Here is a 26,229-nt window from a genome sequence, read left to right on the forward strand (position 1 = left end):
ATGAATTGACTTGCCTAGGTTCATACAATGGACCTAAAACTTGAAGGGACCTTAGGGACCACCTAATATAAACTATTTTACAGAAGAGCAGGCCCATGTAGAACAAGCAAATTGCCCACATAGTAGGAGAGGCAGAATTTGGACCTGGTCCATCTTTCATATCTGACATTGTATGATCTCCAGTTATATAACAAAAAATAGTGCCTCAAGTTTTTTTCATTTACAAAATATGAGTGGTAAGGTTTAATATGTACCTCTTTTATAGAATTTAGAGCTTAGATATCAAAAGATATTGGTATCCTTGTTGCTTAGTATAGTGCCTAACACATAGCAGCTACTAAATACATACATGAGGATGATGATAATGATCATGATGATGACAGATTTAGAGCTGGAGGGGACTAGAGAAAAGTTGGGGAAAATGATTTCACATAATAAGGGTATACAGGTAAATATCTATATAAGGAAGGAGCAAGAGATGGAAGGCAGTGTTTGACACTTGAACCTCACTCTCATCTGAACTGGTAAAAAGAAGGACTATTTAGATAAAAACAATTGGGTACAGAAATATCTTTCACTCAGTAAGGAAACGAGCAAAAACCAAAAAGCTATTAAGGTATAGATGCAAGATACACAATTTTGATCTACAAATAGCACTATTAGGTCTATACCTAGAGATATCAAAGAAAGAAGAAAATAGTTCATATGTACAAAAATATTTATAGCAGCTCTTTTTGTGGTAGCAAAGAATTGAAAACTGAGGGGATGCCTATCAATTGCAGAATGGATGAAGAAGTTATGGTATATGAATGTGATGGAATACTATTATACTGTAGGAAGTGATGAAGGACCTGTAAGATCTATAGAAAGGGAAATAGTTTATAACCAAGGAAGAGATGGAGAACATTGTTAAAAACAAACTAGACAATGTTGATCACAATCTTTTATCATTCCAACTTTCCTTATGTCTCAGGGCCCCTAATCTTGTCCTTTGTCCTCATCATGGGCTCCAATTCCTCCAACCTTCAGTTCTTCTCCCTTTCATATCCTAACCCATTGCTGGACAAATTCAACTCTATGCTGTCCTCTTCTTTGAATCTCCTATTGCTAATCATGTCTTGCCAAACCCCCAAACCAGATTATTTTACCATCTATCTTCTTTTTTTATTAAAGATTTATTTATTTTGAGTTTTATAATTTTTCCCCTAATCTTACTTCCCTCCCCCCACCCCCCACAGAAGGCAATTTGCCAGTCTTTTCATTGTTTCCATGGTATACATTGATCCAAATTGAATGTGATGAGTGAGAAATCATATCCTTAAGGAAGAAACATAAAGTATAACAAATAGTGAGATCAGACAATAAGATAACAGTTTTTTTTCTAAATTAAAGGGAATAGGCCTTGGTCTTTGTTCACACTCCACGGCTCTTTCTCTGGATACAGATGTTATTCTCCATTGCAGACAGCCCCAAATTATCCCTGATTGTTGCACTGACCATCTATCTTCTTTACTGATATTTATGTGCTGCTGAATGGAGCTGGAGGAAATCATGAAACTATACTGATTACACAAAATTTATATTATCTAATGTAACACCTATGATCTACTACAAATTTATATTATTTAATTTCAACTAGGCCCATACCACAGCAAAGTAGTCCTTTTCTTCTTGATTCACTATCTTACTCTCTACAGTAGCTGTTCTAAAACTTCTCATTTCTCCTCAAGTGTTCCAGCAGTACCCCCTTCTCTATCATCTTAGTTAAGGACTTCACCATATATTTATGTGAAAAAATAATCCATTCACCAAGAGCTCTCCTTTCCTCTTTTTTTTTATTTCACATCACATAGACATCTTTTCCCACTAATTTCATTTCAGTCTTAGATAAAGAGGTAATTCTCCTTAATAAGACTAACTACTCCTCAGAGACCCTTGATCCCATTCCTTCACATCTTTTCCAACAAACTGCCTCTGCTATCACACTCCCAACTGTCTTATCTTCAGTCTTGTTCACTACCAGCTATACTGGCCTTACTTGCTATTCCAGAACATTCCTTCTCCTGTTTCTGTACCTTTGATTTAGCACTTCCTGCCCCCCCCATGGAGAAATATACCTGCATTTTTTAGTTTCCATGGCTTCCTTTAAGATTTAGCTCAAATTCTGCTTTAGCCCTTTCCAAGTCCTAAAAGCTGCTAGTACCTTTCTCTCAAGATTATTTCCCCTTTATATCTAGTTGAATATATATATATATATGTATATATATATATATATATATATATATATGTACCTGATTATTTAGATATTAAAATGTGACCTCTTTGTGTGCAAGGGTTGCTTTTGCCTTTTTTTGTATTTTCAGCTTTTAATACAATGTCTAGAAATACTAAGTGCTTAATAATTGATTTTTAAAAAAATTATTAGCAATTTTTTCCTAATGTAGTTATGGGTTGTTAGTTCGCTGAAATTAGATGTTAATTTACCTTTACTTTGGAGATTCTTGAAATGTGTGACCACAGACATGGTGACATGTTTTGCTATCTGGTTGGTTTCAGATGGACCCAGTTCATAATCAGCAAAAGCAATGACATCAGATGTCTTCAGAAAGTCAATTTTATCTTCCCTAGGAAATGATTTGTTTTCCCACCTTTCAAGTAAAGTATAATCTTCATGTTCATGAGACGTTGAATTTTCATGGGCTTTCTCACTGTCTTCTTGGTGCCTTTTTGCCCATGTTCTTAGCAAACTACTCTCGTCATTTTGGTCTGAAGACTGTGAGGAAACAGTGGATAATGATTGTGACTTTGATATGAAAAACGGTTTGATTGTCTCTACATTGCTTTCCGTTGCATGTGACTTGGTCCCAAGGCCATAACAAGACAGAACAGTGTTGACAATATTTTCAGCAGCAAGACATATTTTTAGTGGAGTAACAGTTATATGATTTGGCTTTGTCTCATTATCTGGTTTTAGTTGTTCATAGTGAAATGTTCTTGGCTCCTCCTCATTTTCTTCTAGGTCCCAAAGTGGCACAGTCTCTTTCAATACCACATTAGCAGGGTTCTTGTTTTTCTTGAACAATTTTTGTAAGATACTCCCTTCTGGAAGAGAACCCTCTTGTTGTGTGGGATCTTGCTCAAAATAGTTAAAATTGCGTCGCCTTGAGGTTTCATTTCGCCCTTGTCTTCCATTTGATCGTGGTCCTGGTTCTGATGCAGGCCTGCCCACTGTGCCTGAAATGTTAGAGGTGTCATTTGAAGAATATCTGACAAATGAGGGAAGAGCAGATGAATTTCTATTATATTTTCCTACTACTTCCGCTGGCAGAACCACTGTATCCGGAACTTGAAAAGGTGGAAGGCTTTCTTGAAGAGTGACTTCTTTTAACTTGCTAGTGCCCATTTTCATGCCAGTTTCCATTTCAACTTGGTAAACAGTATAAGTATTTTCAGCTCCTTGAACTGGGCTTTCCTTAGGCATATTTTCAAGCATGGGATCACTGAAATGAACACACTGATCCATTAGGTTACTAATGATTTCACTTGCTATCATGTTTTCTTCTAAGATGTTAATTGAAGATGGTTCCACTTGATGGGTTTCTTTGTCTAGCTTGCACTTAATTATACTTAGCATGTCATTAACAGCATTAATTGCATAAGTACGAAGTTCTGAATGGAATGAATGAACCTCAAAAATAGTTTTTTGTATGTTCTTTCTGATCATACTATTTAACTTTGATTCATCAGAAAAATCATTCAGTGGTTGTAATTTTGGCAATATTCTCCTATTTACTGATCTCTGTTGGGCAGGATAAAAATTTTCAATTGGTATTTTCATAATTTCAGAAAATTCGTATTTAGAGATATGTTTAAATTGCAAATCTACAAATGCTTCCAAGGTATGCAATACATTCTCAATAATCTCTCTAGCAATTCTGCTATTAGAACTCAAAGAGATTTGATCCTTCAGTTTTGTACTATAAGAAGGTACATGGCTCAAAAGCTGTCCAGTTGGGGAAAAATATTTAATCCTAGAATTAATCTGCTCTTTTTTTCTTGCTAGAATTTCCTTACTATCAGGAATGGGCATCTCAGTCAAAAGACATAATTGTAACTTTTCAAAGAGAAGTTCAACAATTTCTCTGCCAAACAAATTAATTTGTGCTTTGGTATTGTCAACACTAGCAGATGTTCTTTTAAAATTATTACTGACAATGCTTTCACAAACCTCAATAGGGGGCATCTTTAGGAGGGAAACAGAACATTCCAACTCTTTCACTTTTATTAAGATTTCATTCAAGACATTTTCGGCCACCATTAGTAGCTTATATTTTTCATTTTCCATGTCATTTGACTCTGTTTGCCATTTATCAAACATTTTTTTAAAAATACCTTCTTTAGGAAAAATTTGTTCTAGTTGTGAAGAAACATTCTCCAAAAAATAACAGGCCTGAGGTTTGGAAATAGACTCTGTACCTAATGTTCTTTCTGGAAATTTGACATCTTCCAGGTGTGCAGATTTAATCTGATAAGTGAAGTTACTTGAATCAGAGGAATGCAATCCTTGCAAAACTGTATTAACCAGTTCACTTGCTATTGTGATTTGATCAGAATTTGGTAAACTTCCTATGTCAACCATCATTTTACTGCATTTTACCCTTTGGAATTCATTTACAATGGTTTCTAGGATGTGACTCACTATAGCTTTGGCATAGTTTTTTAGCTCACATATAGGCAACTTTGCTTGTAGGGGCAAGGCTTTGTCATCGCCTGTTGATAAGCCATGGGAAGGGCTAAAGAGAGACTTGGAACCATGTCCTCTCAATGAGATTTTTTCTTCTAAGTGTATTTTGGCCTTCTCCTTCCCCTTTGAATTACTTGATATTGCCTGGGATTTTGCCTTGCATTTCTGCACTGAGTTGAGTTTCAAACTTGTTTTTAAATTGCTCCTAAGAGATGGCTTGGGGCTGGTTGTAGCCACATGTTGCTGGGAAGATGGGACAACATCAGATGGAACATCAGGGGAAGAGTAGTCTTCTAGGTTCAAGGAAGCAAAAGATATAATCTTATTAAGAACCATTTGCACCAGCTCTTCACCCACTCTTGATGGAGAAAAGTGCAATAAAGTGTCTTCCAGCATCATCTTTTTAACACCTGAATGAGGATAAGTTTGAGGCATTAAGGCCTGAGAAGGTTCACTTTTTTTTCCTGACAGTTTAGATGCACTGAAACATGGTGTTTTTGCCACCAATATATCTTTATTGCCAGTTGCAGTTACCTTTCCCTCTGTTTCACCATTCTCATATATGAATGTCACAACAAGAGAGTACATTTTGCCAAATACACTATCAATTATGTCATTTGCTACAATGGTAATATTGGACTGAAAAGATTTTTTGGAAGTCCCATTTTGTGTTTTCATTTTTGAGTCAGATATAAGGTGAGAGAGTTCATTAAAAGGAGGTAAATGGCCAATGTCTTCAGTTATTCGTTGATTAACCTTATTTAAAACATCTTCAACTGTGCTGAATATGGGGGCAGTTTCTTCCTGTCTGGACTCACCATTTCTCATAAATATTTCCTCCAATATTTCAATGTTTTTATCCTGTCTTTCTTCCAATAGCCCTTCATTTTGCATAGCTATTTGAAGCTTTGATAAAGATGACTGTTTTTTAAAAGTTCTTTTATCATCAAATGACTTTAATAGGTTGTTTACAATTTCACTTGCTATGATATTTTCTTGACATGAAGCATTATTTGGATAAGAATCCATCTTTTTCATCTCTCTGTCTAAATCATTTTTGATAATTGTTAAAACAGTTCTAGCAATTATGTCAGCATACTCCCTAAGATTGGCTTGTGACAGATGACTTGTAGACGCAGTGTTTTCTTTATAACTAGCTACTGAAGTATCTCTGAGATTCTGGCCGAGAAGAGCTTTATTAGCAGTAAATTTCAAGGCCTTCATATTTGACTGAACTTGGCCTGGTGTAAGAAAATGACCTTCATCCAGTAGGTGACTGGAAAGTTCAGTGACAACAAAGGATTTTTCTTTAGTTTGTGAATCAATACTAATTAAGGAGTCTCCTCTTTTTGTAGCAAAAGATTCTAATCTATTCAGAATGTTTTTAGTAATATAGTCGGCATTTTCTTCACTTAGATCAAAAAGAGATTGACTGGCCTTTGCTACTGGCATTTGTTCATCACCATCATGAGATCTCATTCTTCTGACCCTGGTTTTTTCCTTTTCTGCATCAGAAGGACCACTTCCTATTTTTACTTCTGTTATGTCCCTAAGAGTGGAAAGTTCAGATTCTGTTTGGGAATTCACATCACAAAGGGACTTTAGTGGTAAATGTGCTGAAATGGGCTCCCTTATATTTCTACTAATTGCAACAACAGAACTAAGTTTCTGAAGCACTATGTTCACCATATCATTAGCAATCATGATAACATCTGATTTAGGAATTGAATGTTTTGGGTTACTGTAATTTGTACAGTCAATTACCACTTCAGAGCTTGCTGCTAGATGCTTAGTGCCCACATTATCCTGATGAAGAATGGCTGGGGAAAGCGTGACATGATTCTGATCCAATCTTTTTTCACAAATGTCACTTAAAATATTTTCAATAATATCTTGTATTTGAAATTGAAGATTTTTTTGATATTCTGTTTTATTAAACATGTTTTCTACAATTCCCTTTTGCAAATCTGAATGATTATCGTTGTCCAATTTGTTTTTATCAGATTTGCCTTTGGAAGATATGATATCTAAGACAGCATTAACAACCTGACTTGCAATATTTTCAGACATGACAATGTTATGAGTTACTAGACGACTTTGCAATTCTTTGTCTAGCTCTTGTTTGATTCCTTGCAAGATTCTCCTAGCTACTTCTTTTGCGTACTTCCTCAGTTTGGACAGAGACAAGTGACCTGCTGAGGCCCTATTACTTGGTTTACTAAGATCCACTGAGGGATAAGAAATTTGCTCATTGGGAGAATAGATATCTTTTGTAGGTAACAACTCTTTTCTTAGTGAAGTAGGTTCTTGGGATATAGGTAAAGCCCTTGAGGTGGTAAAGCTAACTGGAGGATAAAAGAGAGATTTGACTTTAGAAGTAGCAAAAGATTCTAAATTGCTTATGACTGTTTGTACAATATCTTCAACTACATTGATCTTAGTCAGTCTCTCAATGTTGAAAGATGAATGAAGTTGATGTGATTCTCTATCCAGGGCTGAATACCCAGATGACTTTCTTTTATTTCTTTGTTCATGAAAAGGAGCATTGCCTGAAAATGTGATACTTTTATACATACTTTTGTTTGTATTTCTGTCTGCCCTGGCAGCAGAATAAAGCTTTTGAAATACAGTCTTAACAACATCATCTGCGACAACAGTTACATCTGCTTCAGACACCAAAGTGCCCATAGCTTTATCCATGAATTGAAATGTTTTAGTGACAGGTTGCTCTGCAGAGTGAGAAATGCCATACAAATGGGACTGGGAGAGAGGATGTAAGGTGAGTTGATTAACTAAAGCATTCTGGAAAATTTCATTTAGAACATTTCGTATGATTGGTACTACGGGTGACTTCTGTGGTTCTTTCAGTTCCACTTCAATCTTTTTTAAGGATTTTTCTAAAACCCTTTGATTAACAGTGTCCTCCCTGTCCTCATCACCTGGTGGCTCTCTCTCTGCCTCTGCTTGTTCCGATTCTTCCAGAAATGCATCTGATTCAGCACCTCCAGGAAGAAAATTACCATAAACTGGCTTATATCGGTAATATTCAATACCTCTCTCTTCAGACTCAGATTCTTGAAATATTTCTGGAGATACAGCATCTAAAATTAAGTTGACCAGATTTTTGATCACCATTTTTTCTTGAGTTGAATTGTTGACTTTTGTCTCAATATCTGATATGTTTCCATTTAATTCTGTCTGAATAGCCTTCAAAATGACACTTGATACCTTTTTGGCTTGCATCTGTAGAGTGTACTCCAGATGATCATGAGTTTCCACTTTAGTTGATGCATTGGTTTGTGGTAACATCCAGCTGTGGTTTTCACTTTTTGTAGAATCTTCAGTCGCCAAATTTACATTGGCAAAGCCCTCTAATTTGCTAAAAACAGTTTTAAGAATATCTGCAGCCACCATTTTCAGATTATTTCTACTAAATTCTCTCTTAGGAGAATCGACATTTTTTATCTTATTGCTAGAGACATCTTTGTTGTCTTCCTGGATAGCATCAGATAGCATATGAGATATTATATCTCTGCACTTGGTCACTTCCTCCATTGCTACCATAGGACAAAGGCTGTCCCCATCCAGATCACGTAAATTTTTCTTAATTTCAGAAGTAAAGGGTTTATTATCCATCTCAGAACATAATTTTTCAAGGATAGCTTCAAGAATGCCATTAGAAACTAGCTGAATATGAGACTGCAATATTGAAGTTGCTTTGGAACTCTCATCAGTACACTCTTCGTGACCAGATAAATGACTCAAATTAGGGAGCAGAGTTTCTCCCATTTTATTCAACATTTCAAATAATGTATTACCAATTCTTTCTAACAATTGAAATCTAGCTGCCTCATTGACATTCTTCCCACTAAATACACTATGTAGAACACATTTATGTGATCGGAAAGGAACCTTTGCTTGATCATCAGAGGAATGACAGGTGATTGTTTGTTTACATTGGCAACTTGATTGTCTTTGCATACCACCATATTCATTTTCAATAAAAGTTTCAGGCATTGGCACGGCTGATGGAAAGACAGGATCAATTTTATCAGTACTTCCGTCGGATAACATCTCGCAAATGCATGTTACTAATGAACTTGCTATAATATCATCGTTAAGATTTGATACAACAGATTCTAGTTCTTTATCAGAGAGAGGAAAATCATCTTCCTCTACCAAGGTTATTGGGGGCTCAGGCTCTGTGACAATTTTTTTCCTCTTCTTAACTTCCAATTCACTGCGAATAGCCCTTAAAACGATGAGCACAACTTTGGTTGTATAAGTACTAAGTTGTGATCGAATTTTTGAGAGTGAAAACAGTTTTGAACGTGAAGGAGCAGTCATTTGGTCTCTGCTTGAATGCCTCTGGAAGATTGAAGTCTTTTCATGGTGCTCTGGCCTAAAGAACTTTTGCAACTTTGGACAGATAAATAATTTCAGCTTTTTAAAGATTGTACTGATGATCTTCTCACTAACATCAACATCATCAGCTTCAGGAGTTTCTCCAGTTGATGGAGATTCAAGGAAGGGAGGTTGTGCTTGCTTTATATTGAACAGAGATTTCATCTTCTTGTCACTCTCAAACCACAGACTCAGTGGCTCTTTGGGCACCAATGGATCACTTTGATGAATTTCACATGTTTTTTTGTCATCAGGGGGAGTACCTGGAGTCTCTTCAGAGGACCGATAAAGTGAGGTAGTCCTGGAATCCTTATTTTCATTTGAAAATTGACATGATGAAGCTATCTGAAGTATTTTTAAAACTGCATCTGTCATGTCATTAGCTGCTTTATTGATTTCTGATTTTGAGAACATCTCATTCCTAATTTTACTCATCCATTCTTCAGGGGTCATTTCATGAGACATTTCAGAGGTAAAAGATGAAGTTTGTATAAGGTCACAATAGCTTATCTGTCTTGGGGGCATGGTTATCATTTCTTTGAGTATGTCAGTTAAAATGTCTGTAACAATATATTCTGATGCTTTTTGTATTTGATACTTTTTGTCATAGCTTAAACCTAATGTTTGTTTTTTTGGCTTTACTTCTTCTGTGAACTTTTCTTCACTTAAAGAAGTTTGTAACCCCCAGTCATGAAATGCTACTCTGCCACAGGAAGCAGGCTTTGTAGGAGATTCAACTTTTCTCTTGTGTCCAAGACTGGTATCTTCCCTCTTAAATTGTTCTTTCATAACCTGTTCTTGCAATAGTGCTTTCTGACCTCTGACAGATGACACAAGGACACTTTCTACCATTTTGTCTATTTCTTCACTATCATCTTCTGAATAAAAGACCATGCCAGGAACATTAACAGGTGGAAGTGGTTTTCCAGACCTAGGACCAACCTTTGTTGTGCCTGCGAGTCTATATTCTTCCTTAAGAAGGATAGGGCTTTCCAGTCTGGGACATTTACTGTGACTAATGCCTACTTGCACCTCTTCTTCCTCCTCTTCTTCTTGATCCTCTTCCTCTTCTGCTTCAGCTTCTTCCCCCTCCTCTTCTTCCTCATTCAGTTCAGTGAAGATGTCATCCAGTAGTTGAAGGATTATTGTGGTTTCTTCAGATTCAATTAGTCTCTCATTGTTAAGTTCAGTTTGTATATAACCCAGTATGGTGCTGATGGCTTCTTCAACATAACCAATCACAGAAGATTGTAAAAAAACGTTTGACACTAAATTTTGGATTTCTTCTTTTACAATTACATTAGCAATATCTGATTCAGTACTATGAACAGGCATAGGCATAGGAATAGGCATAGGCATAGGCATAGGCATAGGCATAGGCATAGGCATAGGCATAGGCATAGGCAAGGCCATTTTGCTAGTACTGATTTGGATAGCTACATCATTATACTTTTTGGGTGACTTTTCAACATATTCTTCCTCAAAAGTAACTTCTGTTGCTTTTGTTTCTTTTTGCTGAGAGAAGTTGGAAGCTGCAAATATCATCAACTTTTCTAAAATAACCTGCACCATATCCTCTGCAATGTCACACATTGGTTCCAGAGGACTAGAGACCGTGGCTTTAAAAGACTTTTCTGGTTTGCTAAAAACATCTTTGCTAGGTGAACCTAACTTGAGGGTGACTGAAAGGTCTTCTTGTGAAAATATCTCAATGCATTTTCTTTCAACTGCAGACTGGAGCTTCTCAAGCATAATTTCCACAATATCTGCGGCTACTGAACAGATATCTACATTGGAAAGCACGCTCTCTTTGCCACTTTCAAACTGGTCAATAAAAACTTCAGCTGTAACAGCAGAGAGAGAAGGAATTGCTTGGGTTAAGTCAGCCACTATTTCTTGAAAAATGTTTTGCAAAATCAATTCTGTTTCTTCTTTTAGGTGACATTTAAAATTAACAAAAGTATTTTTTAACTCCTTTATCTCACAAATAATTTTTTCTTTTTCTTCTAAGGAATCAATTGGTAATAATGCTTCTGTTTCTGTAGTAGCATCTTTCTTCTCACCTACTTCAACTAGAGATAAAAGCTGACTGTCGGACTTACAGACCCTTATCTTGGAGAGATTATGGCTAATTTCTGCCATGTCATACTTGACAACTGTCTCTTCCTTCCTGTTGGCATATGCTACTTTCAAGACGTTGTTTTCCAGTTGGGTAGGTCTTGATATTTTTGTTACTATGGTCTGCCCTTCTGTCATTGTAGGCAAGTTTACTGTCTTTGAGCTAATATCTGTACAACTGATATTTTTAGCTGTGGCTACAGCATAGGTTCTGTAGGCAAATTCATCACTGCAAGTACTACAGAAACTTGAGCTACCTGATGAGAGAACCGAATCATCAGATAACGGATACATATTTGTACGCAACCTTTCTTCATACATCGTGATGGCTGGATATAAAATACTGGTTACTGTAGCTACAACCCAGGTCATTACATTCTGAAGTATGTTATTTAATTCCTCAGCAGATATCTGCAAAGAAAGCAGATGGGGATGGATAGAGAATTAAAACATTCATGGACTTCATGTATACAAAGTGACTTACCCTACATGTAACTGGGGGAAAATAAAATAAAATAAAGTGTAAAAATTTCTAATTAGTAAAAAATACCCCAAAACCAAAGTGCACATTCCTTATCACAGAAGACACATTAGAAGAAGCTAGAAGATAGTCATAGTTTAGAAAAGGATATGGTCCCAAGAGAATTGTGGGAGAGGAACTCTGGAGCCTGGACTCAAGTTAATTACACTTTCATTTTATAAAATGAGTCTCCCTTTTAAGTGAACTATGATATCTATTCTATGGCATAGTGGAAAGACTATTGAACTTGAGAGTCTGATAACCTGGGTTTGAGGTCTGACTCTGCCTTCTGTTAGCTGTGTAATTTCTCTGTTCTCTGTTTCCTTATTTTCAAAATGGGGATCCACCTTGCAGGTTTGTTATAAAGTTCAAAATAACATGCAAAAACACTTTGTGAACTTAGAGGTTGTCATATAAATATGATCATTACCCAGAATGCCTCCACCAAAGTCCTCTTCTTGGTTCAGAGGTAATCCTGTGTTCTCAAAGACTATAACAGCAGAGTGCCAACTCTGTCAGGTCCTACTGAGCTGGAAGATTGTCCAAGGACCAGCTTGATCAAGTTCAGAGACACTTAGCAACAAGAGATAGACTACTTGATGATAGATTTGGGCTACAAGCAACTCAGGAAACCATCTACCAAAGTGTGAGAAAATTGTAAACTGTATAGGTGAAGAGAAGGGAGTACTCACACAGGTGAAATTACAGTTCATTCCAAATACAATTATTATCCAAGGATCTTGCACTTCATAAATATACTGTTTGCTGAATTAGAATTTTGTCATTAGAATGCAGCTGGTGGCATAGTAGAGCATTAGACCTGGAGTCAGGAAGACCTGAGTTCAAATATGATCTCACTTAGTAGCAGTATGATCTTGGACCAATCATTTGACTTCTGTTTGTCTCAGTTTCTTCATCTTTAAAATGAGAATAATAGCCCCCGTCTTCTCAGGTTTGTTGTGAGGAAAATGGAGATAATATTTTAAGTGCTTTGTAAGCCTTAAAGTAGTATAGCAATGCTATTCTTAGTATTGTTATCATACATGGTGTCCCAAAAGGTTTAGTGTGGTTTTGAGCTTTTAAATCTTAAAACTCCACTACAATTTGGGGGGGGGGCACTGTGGAGAATAAGAAATAAAAGATATTCCATCTCCTATAAGAAACCTGAGTTTTTTCATTGCTCTGTGTAAAAGCCTTGTTTTTTTTTCTTTTGGATTGGGCCCTTTTAAAGGCAAAGGAATAGGGAAAATGAATTTGGCATCTCTGCAGTGATTTCAAAAAAAGGAGGGGGGAGGGATTAGCAAGAAGGAAAGCAGGGCACATGGCCTGAGCAATGCTTCTTAAATCTACAATCAAACTTCCCCTGAAAATATTCTAGCATATTGTAGTCTAGCATACTGAGGAGGTTTCTGGCCATCAAGGAGAGATGTCCCACATAGTTAAGTGATTTGCAGCCAAGAGCCTGTCTGGGTGAGGTAAGAGAGAAGGGCCTAGATGAGAAGCTCAGTGACCTCTTTGGCTAGGTTACCTGGTAGTCTTTTGCCTGTCTGTATCAAGTGGTTCCACACACATCACTCAAATGCGTCTCTATATGTATAATTTAGATATATATTTACTTAAATGTGTATGTACTTATACATACATACCTATATATTCACATCTGTATTTTTCTCTCTACTGAACCAACCTCAAACAATAGATCAAAAAGGCAATTCATGTGTTTCTGAATTGGAGGTTGTGGGTAGTTTGTGAGAATGGAAAATTAAGTTGGTAGAAGTTGGGAACTAAGAACCTTCCTGGTCCTGTTTTGTCCATTTAGCCAAGGAAGCTAAACCCAGGCTGAAGTTAGGGGAACATGCTTGCTCAGTGACCAGGGGGACTCACTTCAGTGTGACCCAGCTGTAGAAGTAGGGGCCGAATGGAAAGAAAATATACACTGCTTAAGAAAGATCTAGTCTAGATTCAGGTAGCTGAGCAGGGGCACCTAGAAGGAATCCCAAGATAAAATAAATTCCCCAACTGTATTAAACTAAGCTCTGTCTCTGTCCAAGGCATCTATACTCACCAACCTGCACATATATTTTTGATGTTCATAGATCCTGTCGCTGAAAGCCCTTTTTGGGGGTGCTTTTAAGGCTTTCAAACTTTCTAGGTACTTTGTAGTTATTTGACTTTCCTATTATTTCCCCTGGGATTTTGTTATTACATAGAAATATTGATTTTGTGGGCTTGTTTTGTTGCTGACTCAAATTGCTTCAACTAGTTTCTTTGATTTCCTAGGATTTTTGAAGTATGTCATCATCAAAGAGGGACCATTTTGTTTCCTCTTTGTCTAACTTTAAGCCTTTGATTTCTTTCATTGCCCTTACTACTTTTGCTAGTATTTCTAGCCAAATAACAGTGGAGAGAGTGGTGCCTGAAAGCTCCTGCTGTCTGTGGTTTATTTGGACTGTGGATGATAGAAGAGAGAGAAACTTTAGGAAAGAATCTAAAACCCATGCATGGTGACTTTTTGCTACAAAGGGAAATGAATTACTGCCTAAAATATAGTAGTAGATACTTCAGATCCCATCATTTTTCAGGTGCCATGGTCAGGGCTTGTATCACAGGGAAATCTGGACCTTGTTCTTATAGGCTTACAATATCAGACTGGAAGGAACCTTAAAAATCATTTTACCTACCAAAGAGGAAACTGAGGTCCAGAGAGGAGGAGAGTATAGGACATACTAGCTATCTGAGGAAGGTCTCCTTGGAATCAGGATACCTGGGTCTGAATCTTTCCCCCAACATTTACCACATGGGCAAGTTAGTTCACCTCTCTAGGCCTCAATTTCCTCACCTATAAAATGTAGTTCTAATATAGACTTGACAGGGTGGTTGTAAGGACCAGCAGAGCTAGTGGATGGAAGTACTATGTGAAGCTTCAACTGGCACAAAGCACCTATTATTACTATCCTAGAACAGGGTCATGTAATTTGGCCTTGATCCCAAAGCTCCCAGGGCATTTTATCAGCTGTTGTGCTGTTGGATGTTGTGTGTGGAAGAATCATGTCGACCAATAGACTTAGTCTTGGATAGCTGGAGCCTAAAAGGAACAATCCTAGAGGTAAATCTGAAAAGTGTCTGGGGCAAAGCCAGGTGTTTGTAGGACTCTCCCTGCCCCAGAACTGGGGAATGAAAGATCTCATTTTCTAAATTAAAGAGGCTCCAGAAAGCAGGCCTGCACTAGGGGTTTAGACTGGCTATCCAGAAACCAAGGTAAAATAGAGCTATTCCAGAGAAGTTGAGGGTCAAGTGCAATATGATAAAAAAGAATGCTCTTTCCCACTGACTCCCTTTCTGAAATAGGACGACTATGCCTTCCCATTAAGATAGAAGCTAATCTTTTGGCACCAGCATCTGCTATTGGGCAAGGATGTCTTGTGTGTTTTTATCATGTGTCTGTATGTAGGATTGGGGACATAAAGTCAGAGTAGATGCTATTCCCTTGTGCCTCCTCTTTCTTGACCCAGGATTTAGGGTTCATAAATGAAGCTACTTGGCATTTCCTGATCCCAGTTCCAACTTCAAGCAATAATAGTTTACATTTATGGAGTATTAAAGTTTATAAAAGTAATTTCTCCCAACAGTGTTAGGTGATAGGTAGTATAAATATCATCATTATTCCCAGATTCTAAACTGAGGCTTAGAGAGTCTAGGTTAACAGCTTAGCTAGATACATGGCATAGACATGGCAGAGGTGGACCTGGAACTCAGGGCATGTGACTTCAAGTCTTGACATTCTTTTTCTGTTATTAGATGCTACCTTGTCTGGACAATGTTATCCATAACCATCTGAAACTTGAGACCAGAGTAGACCTGGGCATCCTGGCATATTTTGTCAGGGAATTCCCTAGGATAGACTGAGTATTCACCAGGGAGATGTTCCAGTCTGCAAAGACATTGTTAGTGTCCTGGCATATGGAAGGTCAGGGTGAGCTTTGAATGACTGGTGGCTGTCAGGTCCCCATGGCTTCTCTTAGAAATTAGAGTTAGGCATGTCACTTTTCCTAGTCATGCTATTGGTCCTCTGTAAACACACCTCTTGTCTCTCTCCGGCAGCAACAGTTTCTCTGGGCAGAGGGAGAGAGATTAGAGTGACATCTGGACAGAGAGGAACTAAAAAACTTGTGGATGAGGTAGCCTGCTGCATTGCTCTTTACAGTATAGCTCAATAGAAAATCAAATTGCCACCTTGTTTTCTCCATATATCCTTTCAAAATAACATACTTTTTCTTGTAGACCGTTCTGCGGATACTGTTGTTGCCTGAAAAGCAAAGGATTATTGTTGAGCTTTTTGCTTCAGTGATAATAAGACTAGACATCTTCCTTCCAAAATCCTCATCGTTAAATCTAAGGCTTGTCTTTATATTTGGGAGAGTGTTAGAATTTCACAAAGAAGAAAAAAAAATTTTTTCCCCAGGCTCTCTCTTGTCCTATCGGTAGATTTGGGTTTCTGTGGTAGATAACTGTTAATAGACAATTGGGTCTCCTTAACTAGGTCTATGGGGAGTTGGAACACACAGAGAAATGGTTTGCTATAGGAATGAGCTATTCCCCTATATTCTATGGAGTTTCATCATGGCATTTGATGATTGCAACAACTTTTACCTTGTATACAATTTTTTTTAGTTTTTTTTTTTTGCAAGGCAATGGGGTTAAGTGGCTTGCCCAAGGCCACACAGCTAGGTCATTATTAAGTGTCTGAGGCCGGATTTGAACCCAGGTACTCCTGACTCCAGGGCCGGTGCTCTATCCACTGCACCACCTAGCCTCCCTGCTTGTATACAATTTTGAGCCAGACTCAGAGAATGATAAAATTATTGAATCTCAGAATTGGAAGGGACCTCAGAACCCACTCTGTCCAATCTGTCCAAACCCATATTTGCTAAACTGAATGGCATTGGATTGCTATGGACAAACTGGAAAGGGTCGAGAAGACAATGAAGAGGAGACTGAAAAGTCCAGAGATTATGCCACATGAGGACAGATTAAAAAGAACTGAGAATGTTAAGTCTTGAAAAGGGAAGGAAGGACAGGATGACAGTATTCAGATATTTAAAGGGTAAGCTGCTATATGGAAGCTAGATGAGATTTATTCTACTTGACCTCAGTGCGTGGCAGCTCCTGAGAAGCAAGTGCCAGTTTCTCTTTTCTGTAGAGATCACTACCAACTTTCCAGTTGATTTGCAACCTCTGACTTATGATCTGACAAGCCACCCAAATCTTGCTTCCACAGCATATAGCCTAGGCCTCATCTAGGCCCTTTCTCTCCCTCCTTTGGATCTACTTCCTGTTTAGTCTCCTTGCCACTCCATCCTGCACATAGAGGCTTGATGTTCCTAAAGTCCTCATCTGACCAGGAAGGACTCAGATTCAGCTCCTGTATAAGGAACTCTAGGAATGCTTCATTGCCTCTGGGATGAAATATACTAAGATGCTCTTCTACACCTAATTCCTGAGAAATGCAAATTGGGGATTGTATTCAATCAATTTTCCTGTAAATTCCACCTGCTGGCTAATCATGAGTGATATTCTGCTTCACATCTGGAAAAATCTACTTGCTTGCTCTCCCCTGACCCAATTCTTTTTTTTTAGGTTTTTGCAAGGCAAATGGGATTAAGTGGCTTTCCCAAGGCCACACAGCTAGGTAATTATTAAGTGTCTGAGACCAGATTTGAACCCAGGTACTCCTGACTCCAGGGATGGTGCTTTATCCACTGCGCCACCTAGCTGCCCCTCCTGACCCAATTCTTGAAATTTACTCATCCCCCCCAATTCAAAAAGCCCCTAAGCTTTCCTTTAATTAGAAATCAGATTTCTTTTATTATGGTTTATATCCTGTTAATTGTTTTCTTTTAATGTATAAATATCTGTCTCCTCCTGCATTTGGGGTCCAGTACCAAGCTGAGCAGGCATAGTCCCAACTTATTATGTCATTAGCATGCATTGCTTAATAATATGCACTGATAACATGGGAGTGATGATCAATCTTGATGGACTTGCTCATGCCATCAGTGCAACAATGAGGGACAATTTGGGGTTGTCTGTGATGGAGAATACCATCTGTATCCAGAGAAAGAATTGTGGAGTTTGAACAAAGACCAAGGACTATTACCTTTAATTTAGGGAAAAAAACCTGATATCTTATTGTCTGATCTTGCTATCTCTTATACTTTATGTTTCTTCCTTAAGGATATGATTTCTCTCTCATCACATTCAATTTGGATCAATGTACAACATGGAAACAATGTAAAGACTGACAAATTGCATTCTTTGGGGGTAGGGGATGGAAGTAAGAATCAGGGGAAAAATTGTAAAACTTAAAATAAATAAAATCCTTAAAAAATAATAAGAAAGAAAAAAGTAAAAAAATATGCGCTGATAAATCAAACTTTTTTCCCCTCAGTTATTTTAGATTTCGCCCATGAGACTTTTTGGTGAAATCAGCCGGACTGAGAAAGGGCTTCAGCCCCAAGAATGGCATCTTAGTTTTATGGAATACTGCCCTGAAGGTAGGTAACCCTCTCTTGATTTCAAATTCTTTCCAACTACGGTGAGGTTTACTCCCACACTATTGGGAAAGAGATATTCCCTTTAAGGGGACAATGAGTTTTGGTAATAGTAAAATATCAAAGAATTCCCCTTGGAAAGATTTCTTTTGGCATGAGACAAGGGGAAGAGCTCATTTATAAACTGATATACCTCTTAGGGAAATTCTTATTGGCCTGGAAACAAATAGATTCTCATACAAGAGTGAAAGGGATGACTATAAAGATAGAACTCTCAAATTATGCTAAAATATATAAAAATACAAATGGGTCCCAAAGTTTACCTGAAGAAGGGACTTTTTAATTACTTCAAATTTTAGAAAATTATGCACACTAAACCTTTTCTGTCTTATTTTGTATGCATTTTTATGTCTTAAAAATATCTTTTTCTTGTTTAGTGTTTGTAGTTTCTACTACCTTGAAAAGATTTTTTTTAGGGGAAAATGCAGTCTATAGGAAAACTACTCAAAAGCTACAGCCAAAGAATTTAATATAGTGGAGATTAATGTATTTTCTTTTTTTTATTTTTTCAAGGCAATGGGGTTAAGTGCCCAAGGTCACCCAGCTAGGTAATTATTGTCTGAGGCTGGATTTGAACTCAGGTCCTCCTGGATGAGGATTGGTGCTCTATCTACTGTGCCACCTAGCTGCCCTGATTAATGAATTTTCATACTTGAAGCAGTTTTCCCAACCTTCTGTAATCTGATGCTATACTCTGCCCTAGTAAGCAGGACTAACTCCTACTTTAGGTTTTTCAATGAAAGATTAGGTTACAAAGAAAAAAAGACCTTCAAAATACTTTCTCTGTCATTTCATCCCTGGTCAGGATGGAGTTACAGAGACAAAATCAGATAATCAAAGAAAGGAATTGTGGCACTAAATATGAATTAAGATTCCCAATGATGTTAACTGCTAAAAAACATTTTAGGAGATTTAGGAGACTGAAGATTATTATTATTTTTTTTTGTTTTTGCAAGGCAATTTGGTTAAGTTATTTGCCCAAGATCACACAGCTAGGTAAATATTAAGTGTCTGAGGCTGGTTTTGAACTCAGGTCCTCCTGACACCAAGGCTGGTGCTCTATCCAATGCACCACCTAGCTTCCCCCTGGAGATTAATTATTAAGGAGTTTGGGGATTAATCATTTTAAGATTGCAGAGGTGAACTCCTAGGATTTAGGGTCATTCCAGGAACTCATTCCCTTCTCTTTCTCCTATCTGATGTCATTTAGCAGAAGCTTAATACATCTTATTGAGTCTTGGTGAAGTGAGTGAGAATTTGCTTTAAGAAAAAAATAAAAATTAAATTCTATAAAAGATTCAAAGATAAACAGCACTTAGATGACTTTTTCTCCAAAATGATAAATCTATTATTTTAGCATAATGAAAGAAAGCAGCTAGTTTAAAAGTAATCCCAGCGTGAAGAAAAGAAATAGACATGTGGTTTGCATTTTAAATTAATTTGGAACTTAATAGCCACCTCTTATTAATCTTGTCTTGACCATGAAAAGAGAAAAACTTGTTTAAATCAGGGAACAACCTAAAATGAGTAAAATTTAACTAAAGAATGGAAAGGATGATATAAATTGAAGAGGAGTCGGTATGGAGAGACTACCTACTTCACCCCTACCATCTCCTAGGCCTAAACCCTGGATAGATATTTACAGTGATAGGAAGGAAGGGAGGTGACCAGGTACTGGGAAAGTTTTTGGGAAGACTGAAGTAGAACTTTCAAAGCTTTATATGCAAGAATTAATTATTTAGGTAAACTAGAAACAAAGTCGCTAAAGAAAATTAGAAAGAAATAATAACAGTATTGAAATTGCAGTTATGCAAATTATGTGCTAAATTGAAGAGAAGAAATTCTATAAAATAAATATTATCTATATAGATAATTTGGGAAATGGTTAGGAAATATTGTACTTTGCTCCAGAAAGACCATTATGGTAGCATATTCTCTAGTTTTTAGAATCTTGTGAGCTCCAAACTAAGGGGCTGGGAATGTGAGACTGGAATGCAAAGCTACCAGATAGAATATCTTCCTATCTTTTGTTTAGGATTAAAATTGAAAAGCGTCAAAGGAAAGAGAGGATGAGGCCAGGTTATGAACATAAAAGAAACTGATTTGGCTCTTTGGGCTATTTTTGAAAGAAAGTAAATGGAAAGTTTATGGAAATGAAGAGCTAATTGTTAGCTCTGAATTCTGAATTTTTTAAAGCACAAGTGCTGACTAGTAGCTCTGGAAAATTGAGATTTTGAGTTGTGGTTGTAAATCCAGATTTAATTTGGTTGAAATTTGTTCTGTAATTAAATTATGGTGTGGTGAAATGTGATCTCATATTGTGTCATCAAATGCAAAAAAATGAAGGGAAACCTGGGCTACACTCCTGTTTCAAAAATTTATTAAGCTGTGTAATCTTAAGCAAGTTCTCTTATCTGTTTTACCTCAATTTCCTGATCTATAAAAAGGAAAATAAGAATGGAACCCACCTCCTGGCATTATAAGGATCAAATAATACGATGATCATGAAGTGCTCAACATGGTGCCTGGCGTATGGTAAGTACTAGATAAATGTTAATTATTATTACTTAATTGAAAGTAATTGCTCCATACTTTATAACTCTACCCAGATTTTTTATGTGATTAGTATAAAAGCCAAAGGTAATAAGATTAATGATTTTCTATATGCATTTGGCTAAATTGATGTTATTTGATTGGTAACAAGTTTTGTTTCATGTTTTAAATACATGATACTGTGACAGAAACACTGTGAGAAACCATTGTATCAGAAATGCTACCGGAAGCTAAGTGGTACAATGGATAGAGCACCTGCCCTAGAATCAGGCAGACCTAAGTTCAGATTTGACCTCAACCCTTAATAATTACCTCGGGCAATCACTTAACCCCATTGCCTTGAAATCTCCCCTCCCCCCTCGCAAAAAAAAAGAAATATTAGAAAAATAACTTCTCTTTTAATCTGGATGCCCTTAGATTACAGCCTGAGCAGTTAATGTGATAAAAAGAGACATTTGAAAATTGTTATTTAATGGGCATATTAATTGACGGGGGGAAAGTTGCACAGACTCTTTAAAATATTCTTATCTGTGAGGTCCCTTGAGACTTTGTATTCAGGTAAAATCAAAAGGTTGCAAAAGTCTGAGAACCTAGAACTGAGAAAATAGGACCCCTTTGCAACTCCTGTCAAAGTGAGGAATTTAAAAGTTTAATATAATAAAGTGAGTTTTCACTTGGAAGTTTTTGGCTATCACTTATAAAAAATAATGAAAATGTAGGGAGTGTTTTAAAGATCTAACTTCAATACATTAATGTCCTCTATCAGGTAATTTGCTTTATGGTTGGTTTTGATTTATAAGTAAAGGATAAATGACATGTAACTGTTAGGGAAACATGAAAAAATTAATAATATTCAAACCCTAAGCTGTGATTGATATAATTTTGCTATTTGAAATGAAAACTTTTAGGGTTGTAATTTAATATTGTTTTGAGCTTTGATTACAGGGATGGTTATTTGAAGTGCACATTAAATCAGCTATCCACCAGTCAAGGAGAAAATTGAATATTCTAAAGTCTGCTAAAGGTAGATGTCTGTCACTTGGAAAAGGTGAGGGGATGACCTTGGACTGCTTAAATTAAGATACTTTTGACTCCATTTCGCTATTTTGCTATTTTTTTCTAAACAGGAAAATTTCTTACCTGGATAATTCTGAGCCTGACAATGTAAACCTGTGGGAAAAAAGTGAAACTTTAGTACATGATTAGCTGTCAGATATAATTCATGATTGTAATCAAAGAAAGCAAAAAGAGTTTTTTCACTGATATGGTATGTCAAGTCACTCTGTGCCCTTGAAGTGATATTTTGACACTATTGTAAAAAACTATGTACTCCTCCTTTTCCTTTCATAGCAAATTTCAATAATTAGGTCAGATGAACAGCAGAGCTTTGTAAGTATAATACTAAATTTATTGATTGGTACTGGAATATCTTTTACTATAATAGAATGCAAAATCTTAAATGAAAAATGAAAAATCTTAAAATTTTAATCTATATTATAGTCAAATTGTAATATAGGGATGATATCTTCCTAAAAGGGGGAATTAGACAAAGTAATAGGATAAAGATGTAATAATATAAATAATATAAAAGTTTTTTAATTAAATGGAAAGGTAAAATTTGAGGAAACAACAGGAATAAATGGTTTTCCGTGAGAACTAGATACTTATGTATACGATTGATTTCCAAATGTTTTTAGTGGGAAATTCAGGAATTGATTATGGGTTTTTTTGGCTTTTTGCAAGGCAAGGAGGTTAAGTGACTTGCCCAAGGTCACACAGCTAGGTAATTATTAAGTGTCTGAGATCATATTTGAACTCAGGTTCTCCTGACTCCAGAGCCCATGCTCTATCTATTGTGCCACCTAGCTGCTCTGTGATTACATTTTAATAATAGGTTCTAAAAATTAGATTAAGGATTTACATTGGTAATTATAAAGAAAGTGAAATCATTTTCCCATTTCAAAGTATCTAATAATTTTAAAAAAATGAAAGGTTATGATCCTTATCAATATTTTTTTAGATTCTATCAAGTTAAGGGTTTAGGTAAAGATAAAAACAGCAAGTTGTATATAAAAACTGCAATTTTATAGTCTCAGGTGAATTATAATTTGATGTTCTTATATCTTTGTTAATAGGATCAGCTCTATAAGATTTGAACTGGTTTTCACCACATGAATTAGTTACTGGAAAGCCAAATTTAAGAGTTGTATTAAATTGTAATAAATCTTGTTACTGTTGGATTTTTAGAAGAATTATTTAGGAATTTCTGTAAGTGATATGCAATTGTAGAAGCAAAGCCCCTTCAGAGCTGTCCTGAGCATGAGGCCTATTCCCATATGTCCAAGAGAAACTATTTCTAGGGACCGGAGGACTACATGGGATCTCTGGGACTGGAGACAAAATGTTTTGATTAAATGGATGTTGGGAGTGGGTTACTAGGATTCTTTATTTCTCTTGATGACTTTAAAACTGATGATCATTGTATTACCTTGACTTTTTTGTTTTATGGTGTTTGAGTTTGCTTGGTTACTTTGGTGACATTAAATCTCCTCTCTCAAAATTAGTCCATTGTGAATAAGTAGTTTGATCTGTAGCCTGACTTAGCTTACCTATATAGTCTATTTAACAAATATTTGTATATCATCATTATCAAATTATTCATAATCATATTCATATCAAATTCATAATCATTCATATAAAAATTTATAAGTCAGAACCTTTCAGTTTTTAAATTATTAGATAGATACTTTGAAATGGGAAAATAATATCACTTTCTTTATAATTACCAATGCAATTTTATATGTAAAATCCTTAATCTGTTAGCTGTTGTACTAAATTATGCAAAGAGGAAGTTGTCTTTTTTTGGTACATAATGTGATGGTGTGTATGAGCACATTACAAATTTTAAAAATTTGATTTACAGATAAGTGATCCATGGGGGGAATGAACTAGTTCCCTCTCCAATTAATCAAAATGGGGCATTGAGAGATTTGTGGAAATTGTATAAACCAAAGTGAGTTTATCTTGTAAAACAACTCCATTTTGAGACCTAAATTGCTATTTCCTGTAAATTCTATCTATTTTGTTAATTATGGAACCGAGCAACATTCTGTTTTACAACTGGTAAAATTTACCTGCTCACTTTCCTCTGTCTAACTCAGAAAGCTACGCATTTTTCCTCTAATTAGAAATCAGGTTACTTAATCTTCTCTATCTTTTAATGCACAGAAATTTGCCCCCCCCCCCCCTGCATTCAGGTCCCTGTGCCAAGTTGAGGAGTTCTGGTTCCAATTTGTTATGCAATTGACATGCATTGTTTAATAAGTCAATATACTCAGAAGCTCAAGCCTTGGTTTCTGTAGTAATTTCAGATTTTTGCCCATCACTAATTTGGTTTTATACTTACGTATTTGAGAGAACTTCAGACATGTAGTCTTCTTTGGATATTGGATCTAAAAATCATTATTTGTTTATAACATTCAAAGACAGACAGACAGACAGACAAAGAGAGAAACAGAGAATGAATACCTCTTGGTCCCAGGCCATTTGAAAATGCTAAGAGCAATTCCCCAATTGAGTATTTATTCTTCTGCTGGGAGGCAATGTGAATGTGTTAGTTATTAATTTAATTCATTCACTTACTCAATGTCCATGTGTTTCCCTCCTGTCTTCCCACTCCAATATTGTCCACCTTACATTATAAGTTCCCAGAGGGTAGGAAGTAGCTTCTGTCAGTTTGCTTAGGACATTAGCTTGCAAAAGCTCGGCAGGTAGATAGGGGCTGAATAGTTTGAGATAATGGTGGTGATAATTTCAGCTTTTACAAGGAATATATTTATAGTTGTACAGGGATGATGGATACAACAGTCTATCCATGCTTACAATATTCCTGCTGAAATACAATTAAAAAAGTAGAATTCAATCAAAAGAATTCAATCTATTTCAGGTCCTTTTTTGTGGCCTGAATCCCTTGGGTGTACTAGTAAAGTAGGTGGATCCCTTCTCAGAATGTTTAACATAAAATACATAGGAGTTCAAAGGAAACCAATTATATCGAAGTACAATTATCAAAACATTTTAGAAACAAGCTCACAAATCCCTGCTTAAGAACGTCTAGTCTATTTCAACTTAGTTCATGGTCAGATAGTTACTCGAGATACTTCCCCTTTGAGCTTGGTATTTATAGGATCAGAAACAGAGGTCTAGGGAAAATCTCCAAGGTCAGTGAATCTACTCCCACCTCCATTTTCCCATGAGGAAATGGAGGCACAAAGAATGCCTTACATAAAGGCCCCAAACTAGTAATGTTTGAGAATGGATTTGAATCTAGATTTTCATTATTTCAAGTTCATGCTGCCCCCTTTTTGAGTTAGTTCAGAGTGGAAGGCAAATTCAGAGTCAAGGCTAACTGCTAACTCTTTTATTTCTTTTGGCACTATAGGGAGTTATGATTTCCTTGGTTATGGTACCCCTGTTCTGACACAGATTGCCATTTATTTCCAACTTTGGTAGACCATCTTTATAAATTTCTGTGATCCAAAGAATTCATTACTGATAGACAACCAACTAACTAAGCTTGCCAAATTCAATTCAGCTGATCTCTGGATGACAGATCAGGAGTCCACACTGGAAGTGTTCCGTTTGGAAGGATTGAGCAGAGTAGAGCTTCCCCCTATTGTCTCAGTTTTCCAGATTCCAGGATTTAGCCTCCAATTTCCCATGAGGCATCTGAGGAATAATTTAAAGGAAGTTGATTTTCTTTCAACCAAGATAAATGACTAAGAGAAATTCATTGATTCTAAGAATCTGTGCAAAGAGAGCTTTCCTTCAGTCCTTTGTGCTGCGTTGAGATTTGCGGGCTTGTTGAGAATGCATTTATCTTCCATTTGTGAGGAAAACAAAATGGGAAATGTGGAAATATACAGAGGTACTGAACAATGAGCCTATTGGAATGGATGTTTAAAAACCTGCTTCTCTAGTTCAGATAAAAAATTTTTAAGCATGGTATTCTCTGACCTTCATGACCAAAAAATAATCCAAGAGCTTAGACATAATATTTCAAGATTCCTTCAAAGAAAACTGCCCACATCTCTTAGAATCAGAGAGCAAAGTGTAAATAGAAAGAATCTAGTCACATCCTGAAATAAATCCCCAAATAAAAACTTCCAGGAACATTATGGTCAAAGAAAAAAACACTGCAAGCATCCAGAAAGAAGGAATTCAAGTACCAAGGAGACCTGGTTAGGATCACATAGGATTTAGTAGCCAGTACTATAAAG

The 26,229-nt window shown here is 36.4% G+C and overlaps 1 protein-coding gene across 13 annotated transcripts in view; it reads right to left on the reverse strand.

Annotated features, from left to right (window-relative positions):
• FSIP2 (fibrous sheath interacting protein 2) overlaps positions 1-26,229 on the reverse strand; it is a 99,002-nt gene that overhangs the window by 27,825 nt on the left and 44,948 nt on the right. For 6 of the 13 annotated variants that reach the window (XR_012472743.1, XM_074208126.1, XM_074208131.1 and 3 more), the window contains 3 exons: positions 24,357-24,402; positions 22,091-22,120; positions 16,056-16,092 (listed from right to left, as the gene is read on the reverse strand). Coding sequence is in view for 12 of the 13 variants with exons in the window: in XM_074208126.1 (XP_074064227.1) it covers positions 16,056-16,092; positions 22,091-22,120; positions 24,357-24,402 (113 nt within the window). In the remaining variant the exon portion in view is untranslated. Of the gene's footprint in view, positions 1-2,484; positions 16,093-22,090; positions 22,121-24,356; positions 24,403-26,229 lie in introns of those variants that run through there. The other 7 variants (XM_074208122.1, XM_074208123.1, XM_074208124.1 and 4 more) reach the window with 5 other exon arrangements.

Source organism: Macrotis lagotis, chromosome X (assembly GCF_037893015.1).
Source record: "Macrotis lagotis isolate mMagLag1 chromosome X, bilby.v1.9.chrom.fasta, whole genome shotgun sequence".
In the NCBI taxonomy this organism is placed as follows: Eukaryota; Metazoa; Chordata; class Mammalia; order Peramelemorphia; family Peramelidae; genus Macrotis; species Macrotis lagotis.